This window comes from Lolium rigidum, chromosome 7 (genome assembly GCF_022539505.1).
Source record: "Lolium rigidum isolate FL_2022 chromosome 7, APGP_CSIRO_Lrig_0.1, whole genome shotgun sequence".
Lineage (NCBI taxonomy): Eukaryota > Viridiplantae > Streptophyta > Magnoliopsida > Poales > Poaceae > Lolium > Lolium rigidum.
The window spans coordinates 268,787,763-268,796,610 of record NC_061514.1 but is presented as its reverse complement, the minus strand read 5'-3'; the positions used below and the strand labels follow the sequence as shown (position 1 = coordinate 268,796,610).

Here is an 8,848-nt window from a genome sequence, read left to right as displayed (position 1 = left end):
TTCACCCAAAGGGTTAAATATGTTGTCTTCTCTTCTAGACGTGGTAGCCGATATGCTCCACCACTCATTTCGTAAATCAATGAAAAACAACTCATATTCATTATGACAATGACAATACCCTAGCGCAACAAATGGAACCGGAAATGACCGTTTCCTAACATCTTTAGTCCCAACAAGCAAGCACCCACACGTTTGAAACCAACACATTTCCAAAAGACCATCACAGTTCACTTGTGCGAAAGGTCCTACAGAGTGCATAACCTAATGGGAACATATGGTCCTCCCCTCCCCTCAATTATGCACAATAACCTTCTCTTAGAATTTCAAATTTTGTCCTAATATCGTAAGGGTTAGCTATCATTTTAAATAGGTTGTCCTCCACAAGCCAAACAACCGCCATTATGACTAAGGACGTCAATGGGACGGATCTGACCAGGCAAAGAAAATCCATAGTCATGCCCATACCAATTAGCATGCTTGTTCTGTGGCCGCGGAGGGTATCCATGGACATTTTCCTGCACATATCTATACCAGTCGGATATCCAGGTACCCATGGAGCTACTTCCAAAATGAGCATTACATAAATAAATACATCAACTGAGGGTAGCGGAGATGGGCCGGTATAGGGTTGAGGTTGCTAAGGAGGTAGAGGGTTGGGGGAGGCCAGTAGACCGTGTTCGCGTTGCCTTCTAGTCAAGGAGGAGGTGGGGTGAGAGAGATAGAGAGAGATAGAGCACCTCCAGCAGCATCGTCGGGTAGCCGTCTCACCGACACAAAAGAGGATAGGGTTAGTAAGACTTTAAGTGTTGCCTCTTTGAGAGAGTTGGAACGTGGACTGAGCAGGGAGTAGGCAACATGTCGTGGTACCCGCCCCATAAAATCCATGTACATAATCACCAACCCATATCCACGTCCAACCAGGGGCGGGCCCAGCTCAAGTCATGGGTATTCAGATGAATACCCATTAATTTTGGTAAAAGATTTTGTATATATATAGTGTATGCATGAGGTACTTAGGGTATTCAGCTAATATTCAGCTCACATGCACAGTATGTGTGCTCCTCAGGCCGAATGGTCACCTCCGATCTAAACCCAACAACGATTACCGGTGTCGTTTATGGAAGCACATGACCCAAGATGTCATGCAGGCTTGTTCAGAAGATATTTTAATCCCTTAATCTATTTTTTCTAGTCTCCAAACGATATTTAATAAAAATATAATCTATAAACCTTAACTTGCAAAAGACACGATTATTATGAATACCCAGTGTCGAAATCCTGCGCCCGCCCCTGCGTCCAACAAGTCAGGCATCAGTAGACACTAGGATTCATGAATAAAATTGGCATCCCCTCTCTACGCGCGAAGAGAGATGGTTATGGAATGTCAAAATTACCGCCGTACGACGGCACCATCAAGCTGCCATTGCTTGTCGATGTCGATGATATATGCCTCTCGCCGGCGTGCGGAAATGAACATGCTGGTGGTGTTTGTGTGTGTGGTGGGTGGGGTGGTGATGTGTCTCTGCCATCTTTCAAACAACCAAATCAGCGGCAACAGCCACCGCCCACGGGGCTCTAGCCTCTGGACGAAGTTGTAGCAGCAAGGATATCTGAGCATTGATTTCGACCTTAGCTGTTGATGATCGCTGACAGCCAGCCCCACACCGCGTCACGGCTGACACGCAGCCCAGTCCGGCCGCACCGCACGCCTCGACGCAAATAAAGGCCGACCGGCCTCGGACCACCCAGCCTCGCTCTCGCTCGCACGCCCGTCGCCATCTCCCAAATTCCTCAGCAGCAGGGCCCCTCCACTCCTCTGATCCCCACCGCCGCGTCCCGGTTGTCGGCGACCGCCGACGATCCCACCGCCGTCGTCGCCATGGTTAGCACGCCTCCTCCCCCTCCCTCCCTCCCGTCCTCTCCCTAGTCGCTTCTGCTGCTAGAGGAATCTGCGTTTCTCGACGTTATTCGTAGGAGCGGCGCCGGTGCAGATCCGGCATGCCGCTCGATCGTGGCCCCTTTCAGGAGGCCGGCTCCGCGTGCTTCCATGCCCGATCGGTGGAATCCAGGGTTTAGCTCTGGCTTTCCCTGGACAGGACCTGGCTGATGTGGATACACTAGTAGTATTGTATTATATCGGTAGATTCTCTCCTGTTTTTTTTACGGAAGAACATTCGGTCTAGAAGGATCTGGCTTTTTAAAAGGCCCTGCGCTTTTTGCAGGATACTCTTTTTTTACTACCTAGTACTAGTATCTCTTTTCTATGCTTGCCGTCCTGGCATAGATTTCATCAATATCAGACAACGAAACCTTGGCGCTGTGACGCTGTCTTTGTGAAAACGTTGAATAAAGTGAAGATATGAGTTCTGCTTTTAGATCTATGCTATATGTAGTTAGTGTTATATGATGTTGATGGCATCTTGTAGTTCTATAGTACATTCTTAGTTTTTGCTTTCACTGCAAGCGCTTGATGCGTTCTCACGAGTGTTAGCATGATCTTTTATTGCCGCCTTGCAAAGTTTCAAGCTTAGACTTTAGAATACTAGTGACCCAGGGGTCAAATTGTGTGTATTATTATGACTCATCTATGCCTATTCTGGATGAGTTTACGCATTATCATTACCTGTGTAAACGATGTCAAGCGGTGGCGACTGTCGGTTCACCTCCTTGCCACCGCCTGATGTGAACCGTTAGATCTGCCGCAGACCGCTGAGAGGATCGTCTTGTTTGCTGTCACAGGTGGAATATAATTACCCGCAAGTGCCACTAATATATAAATAGCGGTCGATGACTCGATGAGGGTGTCACATAGGTTACGGCGGGGGCAGTCCAATCGGTATTAGCTGTAGTAAACTATTGGGTGTCCGAAACGTGACGTTTGTGCATTTAGGAATCTCAAAAAAAGGGAAAAACAAGAACCAGAAATTTTGACAGCCTTTTTGTCAGATAACCATCTTATTTGGCCAATTACATCCAGCAATTCTATTATGGATTCCTTTTCTCACTTGATGCTTACCACTACAGAATACTTTTGCCACGTCGACCGAGTATACATTGGCATGCAATTAGCTTGTATACTATATCCGCATCTGACCTTTTACAGCTTCTAATACATAATATTTTTAAGTATAGTTGGTTTATTACTTAGGACTCTTGTATTTTGAGTTAATTATTGCAGATAAGATCTAACAATTAGGTACTGGTGTTAATTAGGGTTCCAAATCGGTATCAGTTAGCTCGTGATGGCATCATAGGGGCCTACCTTGATTAGTCTTCCTGAGAAGCTAAAAGTTCAGTTGTTTTAAATTACTGGCATTGAGTATGGAATTATATAGTGTTGTACATAGTGTTATATATAGTGTAACATGCCATTCTTAATGTTATTGCGTTCAGTGTCTTGAAACTATTTAACATCATTATGGATGCTATTTCATTGATACATACATTATATAAATTCAGTTCTTATAGTTTAACTTTATATTTATGTTATGTTGCATTTCTGTTTCTTTTCTGCAGACTACCTCGAGACGTGTGGCTGATCGGAAGATTGCACGGTTTGAGAAGAATATCACCAAGAGGGGCTCTGTTCCTGAGACGGTCAAGAAAGGAAATGATTATCCTGTTGCACCTATTGTGCTCGGATTTTTTGTCTTCGTTGTTGTTGGGTCATGTAAGTTTCTGCATTTGTGATGTTTCAGTACCACCCAAAACAGCTCTGAACTTTTTTTCTTCTAAATATCTTAACAAATTAAAATGCAATTCCTGCAAGTTCTTATTCATAGCAAACTATCATGCTTATCCTTTTATTTTCACAGAGCTCGTATGTTTTATTTCCAAAATTGGATTGCTATAAACTGCTATCTTTCTCGAGAACAGAACTTGTAATTGTGTGCTAAACTGCGATCTTTGCACAGAACCGAACTGGCAATATTAAAGCAGTATGATAGTAGTGAGTTATTGGTAGTTACAATTTACACCATTGATTTGTTTTCAAATTTTTGTTGAATACTTGGTGTATTACTTTATATCTTTTTTTATTAGTGTATCCTTTTTTTTAAAAAGGTTAGAAGCTGTAATCTGCTGGATTGGTTGCAATATGTTTTGATTATTTACTCAGATGGGTTGTTGACAACTAATACTACCACACATATTGCATCCACTACTCTAATCTGATGCCAGGCAATATTTTTTTCAATAAAATATGCAACCTTGGATTCACATTTAAGACTATGGAAATATAAAAACGGTCCAATGATGGCTTCTGTCACTCAAGTTTACGCTCATATATGTTCTAGATGGATAGAAGCGATCTCTTGTAAAAAAATTGCCCTGCGAATGAAAAACCTTGCAGCTATATATGGGTCTTCATCATAGCATTGGCAACAATTTGAACTTCTTTTGCTGCATTTGTTTTTCATGAACTGACTGTCCTCCCGACTCTCCTCTGCATGCAGCTCTCTTCCAGATCATCAGGACAGCATCAAGCGGTGGCATCTTCTGAGGAATGGTCGTCCGCTTATAGTTATCATGAACAGGGTTGTCATATGCAGTCGTTTACCAGTTCAAAATCGGAACTGAACGAGATAGCTGGTACTCTTATGATGTTGGTATCTTATACCATTGTACTGGGTGGAGTTTAAGCTACATGGAGGCCATACCATTGTACTGTTAATCTGTGTTGCTCGGTTGGAAACATTCCATTTTATACCCGGTTATAATTTACTTTAGATTCCTGCGCGTCCATTTAGTTTTAGTTGATTCCTGGCTTTCTTCTGCATTCTATTTTTCCAAAATTACTTCTTCTGCATTCTATTTTTCCAAAATAACTATGGGCCATACGGCGCTGTCCTTTGTCGCGCATTCCTATTTCCCCAAAATCATCCAAGTAGAGGATATATTGGGCACTTTCTTCACATATGCTGGAAGCGTAGGACTCTGCCAAAGTATGCAGATCAAGCACGGTGCATACATGTCATGCGGGGGACTCCGGTGAACATGAGAAGATCAATCCCCAGCGCAGCGGCAAAGTTGTTTATGGCAAATCGCAATGGTATCCTTTTTAAGTCTTCCTTTTGAAGTAGTGCGTATAGGGTAGTACTCCGTGTATGATATTATCTCTGACCTGGTCTTATTGCAACGGACGTTCTCAGGTCATAGTAGTACTTGCTCTAGGTTGTTCCCTGGTAATTCGGCTAGCCGTTACAGTCAACCACTTGGGACTTGGGAGAGAGTCTCTTGGGCGTGTGATGCTTAGTTTCAGGAGGAGTTCGTTGGATGGTTACTGCAGCCGCGCCACTCACTCAGACGGAGAACTACCCATGGAGATGACAAGGTGGACATGAGACAGGTTGGAATTCTGCCTTCCTAAATCCTTGCCGTGTAGTTCATCACCTTCTCAAGAAGGCGCCACGAAAGGGATCAACCATATGTGATGTCCAAAGGTGGATTCGCGTGCAGAGATTTACCTTGCGCAAATGAAGAGGATTGTAGCTGAGAGATAATTTGTCGTGCTTGATCCAGGTACATATCTCCCTTCTGAAATGCTGTCTGAACTATCATCTTCTTCAGAATAAAGATTGTTCATGCGCTTCTCCCCCAAATTCATTCTTTCCTTTTTTTTTTGCATACATCTTATTCCGGTTTGAAGAAAAATGGCAGCAAGCATTCACATCTCTCTCTGGATCCATGGATCCAGTTCGTTGTGAAAATTGACTTTTTTTCTGAAGCAGTAGATACAGTACACACTGATACCCCTATTGTGTTAAAAACTTGAGATGGCATCCACGCAGCGCGCTAAACGAGCTGTTCGATTAACAATTCCCACGCCGCTCACGCCTCTAATGTCCTTGACCTGACATTCTTACGTGATCTCACGATCGATGTGCAGATTGCAGAGTACCCGTCAAAAGGATCGCCGGAGCCGGCCTAATTCTCCCGGACATGGCGAAGGCCACGAGGCGCCCTGTGTCTGTGAACAAGTATGCGGTTGCCACGGCCGTGCTCTCGACTGCCACGCCCCTCTTCTTGGGCTACGGTGAGGACCAACCTCGAAGAATGCAAGTGTATATGGTATGGCTCTGTGTTTTCCATTGCCACTCTGTTCAGTTTGCAAGTTCGTGTCAATGCTGCAGACCTGGCCATGGTGAGCAGCACGGCCGTGCTGGCGGAGGCCGACCTGAAGCTCCTGGCGTGCACCGTCGTGGTCTCCTCCCTCACGGGCGCGCTCGCCGCCGTGGGGGCGCAGCGCCTCATCGGCGACCGCCGGACCGTGCTCCTCTCCGCCGCGCTGCTCTGCGCGGGCGCGCTCGCCAGGGGCCTCGCCGTTGACCTCGCGGCGTTCACGTGCGGCATCTTCGTCAACGGCGTGGGCATGGGCCTGGCGCTCATGATCGTGCCGGCCTACGCCGTGGAGCTCAGCCCGTCCTCGCTGCGCGGCGCCCTCACCTCCCACCCGGACGGCCTCGTGTACCTCGGCTGCATCCTCGGCTCCCTCTACTACTCCACGGGCCTGCTGAGACTCCCGGCGCACCTCGCCTGGCGAGTGACCGTAGCCTCCGGCACAGCCATTCCGGCCTTGCTTGGCTGCGCCGTCCTTCTCATGCCGGAGTCGCCTCGGTGGCTCCTGGCCAAGGACCAGGTGGCCGAGGCCCGGCGCGTGCTCTCCAGGACGTCCGCCACGCTGGAGGAGGCCGAGCTCCGTCTGCTCGAGATCAAAGCCGAGCTCGGCACGCCGCACGACGTCTGCGAGGAAGCGGTGAAGGCGTCGGGGACACGTAGCCGGTGGAAGGAGGAGCGGGCGACATGGCGGAAGTTGGCGGCGAGGCCGACGGAGCCGCTCCGTCGCGCCGTGGTGAGCGCGCTGGTCGCCAAGGTCTTCCAGCAGGCGTCGGGCATCGGGTCCATGTCCCAGTACGTGCAGCGCGCGTTCCGCGACGTCGGGGTCGCGTCGGGGAGGCAGATGCCCAGAGCGCTCGTGGCGTTCGGGCTCGTCGTCGTGGGGTCTTTCTCCGTGTCACTCGTCCTCGTGGAGCTCGGCTTGATGCTGGTCACCGCGCTCGCGGGCGGCTGCACCAGGCGCGCGCCATTGCACTCTCCGGTCCACCGCAGCGGCATGATGACCCGGCGGCAGGAGCAGCTGAAGCGGTCGAGGGGCATGTCCGCGACCATGCTGTTCTCGCTGATGGCGCTGGTGTGGATCGCGCTCGGGCCTGTGCATTGGGCGGACGCGCCGTCGTTGTCCCGCGGCGGCGGCTGCTGCCCGCGGTGGCTGAGGGCGGCGGCGGCCGCGGTGAACAGGACGGTCAGCGCGGCGATCTTGTCGAGCTTCGCGTGGGTGTATGGTGCCACCTCCGTCACCGTGCAGGGGAGCTTGCTCGTTTGCTCCGCCGTCGGCGTGCTCGTGTGGTTGTCCTTGTGTGCGTGCCTACTCGGCGCGAAGAGGAGAAGGTGATCGTTGATCGTGTCAGGTTCATTCTCGGTCATTCTCAATAACCCGGCCGAGGGAAGACTATAAAATGTTATCTGCTCGCTATTACAGTACAAATCAGAAAGTCAACTTTTGTACAGCACTCCTAGAGAAAATTGTGAACACAAGAATATGCGTGCACGCTGACCTCGAGGCATCAACTGGATCTTTGAAATGTACTACTCGTTTTTCGCCTAAAAAAAGCGCCTTATTTCTTTTTAAATATAGATATATCTATATGTATTTACATAAAAACTAAGACACATATTTTTAGACGGAAGGAAGGAGTATGAGAAATCAGTAATGCTACACTTATGGCCACGTTGCATCCGTAAACCAATTCCGTAGGAGCATTCCGTAGGTGTAGGATTATTGATGAGAAATACACTTAACCTATGCATGGGACGTCTTGTGCGTAAAGACACCGTCTATTTACTATGTGCATCAAGATTCGAAATAGCTCTCTCTCCTGTTTGTGGGTAGGGATAACCTCTAACTAGCATGCAAGAATCTTACGATTTAGCCTGCCACCACCTACCTCTAAGAGCATTTCCAATCACGTCCCTCAAACCACGCCGAATTGAGTGTTTGGGGGACGTGATTCGTTCGTGCCGCGTTTGGGGGACGTCGCTCCCCAGCCGCGTCCCCCAAACATTAAGGCATTTTTATTTCAATTTCTACAGACTAATACATAATTGGAAACGTGGTTTACACGAAGACATAATTAGGAACATGGTTTTCCACAAACTAATACATAGTTTGAACCATGGTTGACACAAATATAAAATATTGCAAAAAAAAAAACCTAACTAGGCCGTGCATCGAAGGTTTCCTGTGTTCGCTGCCAAAAAAGAACACTCGAGGGCACACCCAGTCACCGAAACTGGAAAATCCAGCTGGTGAAGGTGCCCCTGTGGGTTCTTGCGAGGGAGAACAGGCAGAAACCTTCGTGCACGTATTCGCTGCGAAGAAACAACACTCTTCATCAGTCGTCCTCCTCGTCGGTGTTGTCGCCGTGGTAGTCCCGGCGGCAGCGCGTCTCGTCGAAGACCTTGACGCTCATCTCCCTGTCGCCAAAGTAGGAGAACAGAAGGATGAAGCCGGCTTCGAGGCTGTGGTGGCGCGCGAACTTCTCCCAGCCGATGTGGAGGTACATCTTGCCGCGCGCGTCGTAGATCACGTCGACGATCCACCGGTAGTAGCCGCACGAAGCCTCCCACATGAAGATGATGTCGTGGTAGGCGACGGCGAGCGTGCAGCTCTGCCGCGGCCACGACCACGACCACGACCGCGAGCTCGGCCTCCGCCTCTCCCAGCCATGGCGTCGACTCTTGTTGAGATGGTGGCGGCTAGGGTTGGGGAGAGAGGCACTAGGATTTGTTG

At 48.7% G+C, this 8,848-nt stretch overlaps 2 protein-coding genes across 2 annotated transcripts; both read left to right on the top strand.

The window, feature by feature from the left end:
- Window positions 1-1,830: 1,830 nt before the first annotated feature.
- On the top strand, window positions 1,831-4,727 carry LOC124678227 (probable stress-associated endoplasmic reticulum protein). The gene is made up of 3 exons (XM_047214145.1): window positions 1,831-1,882; window positions 3,517-3,670; window positions 4,455-4,727. The coding sequence occupies exons 1-3, from the start codon at window positions 1,880-1,882 to the stop codon at window positions 4,499-4,501; spliced, it is 204 nt and encodes a 67-aa protein (XP_047070101.1). The 5' UTR covers window positions 1,831-1,879; the 3' UTR covers window positions 4,502-4,727.
- A 1,213-nt stretch (window positions 4,728-5,940) lies between these two features.
- On the top strand, window positions 5,941-7,450 carry LOC124674086 (polyol transporter 5-like). The gene is made up of 2 exons (XM_047210120.1): window positions 5,941-6,034; window positions 6,132-7,450. The coding sequence occupies exons 1-2, from the start codon at window positions 5,941-5,943 to the stop codon at window positions 7,448-7,450; spliced, it is 1,413 nt and encodes a 470-aa protein (XP_047066076.1).
- The last annotated feature ends 1,398 nt before the right edge of the window (window positions 7,451-8,848 follow it).

What these genes read in the sequence shown, in the direction of transcription:
- LOC124678227 (XM_047214145.1), top strand. An exon ending in CTTCGTTGTTGTTGGGTCAT is followed by an intron (nt 3,671 to 4,454) that starts GTAAGTTTCTGC and finishes CTCTGCATGCAG; the next exon opens with CTCTCTTCCAGATCATCAGG.
- LOC124674086 (XM_047210120.1), top strand. Translation starts at nt 5,941, where the DNA reads ATGGCGAAGGCCACGAGGCGCCCTGTGTCTGTGAACAAGTATGCGGTT. An exon ending in GCCCCTCTTCTTGGGCTACG is followed by an intron (nt 6,035 to 6,131) that starts GTGAGGACCAAC and finishes TCAATGCTGCAG; the next exon opens with ACCTGGCCATGGTGAGCAGC.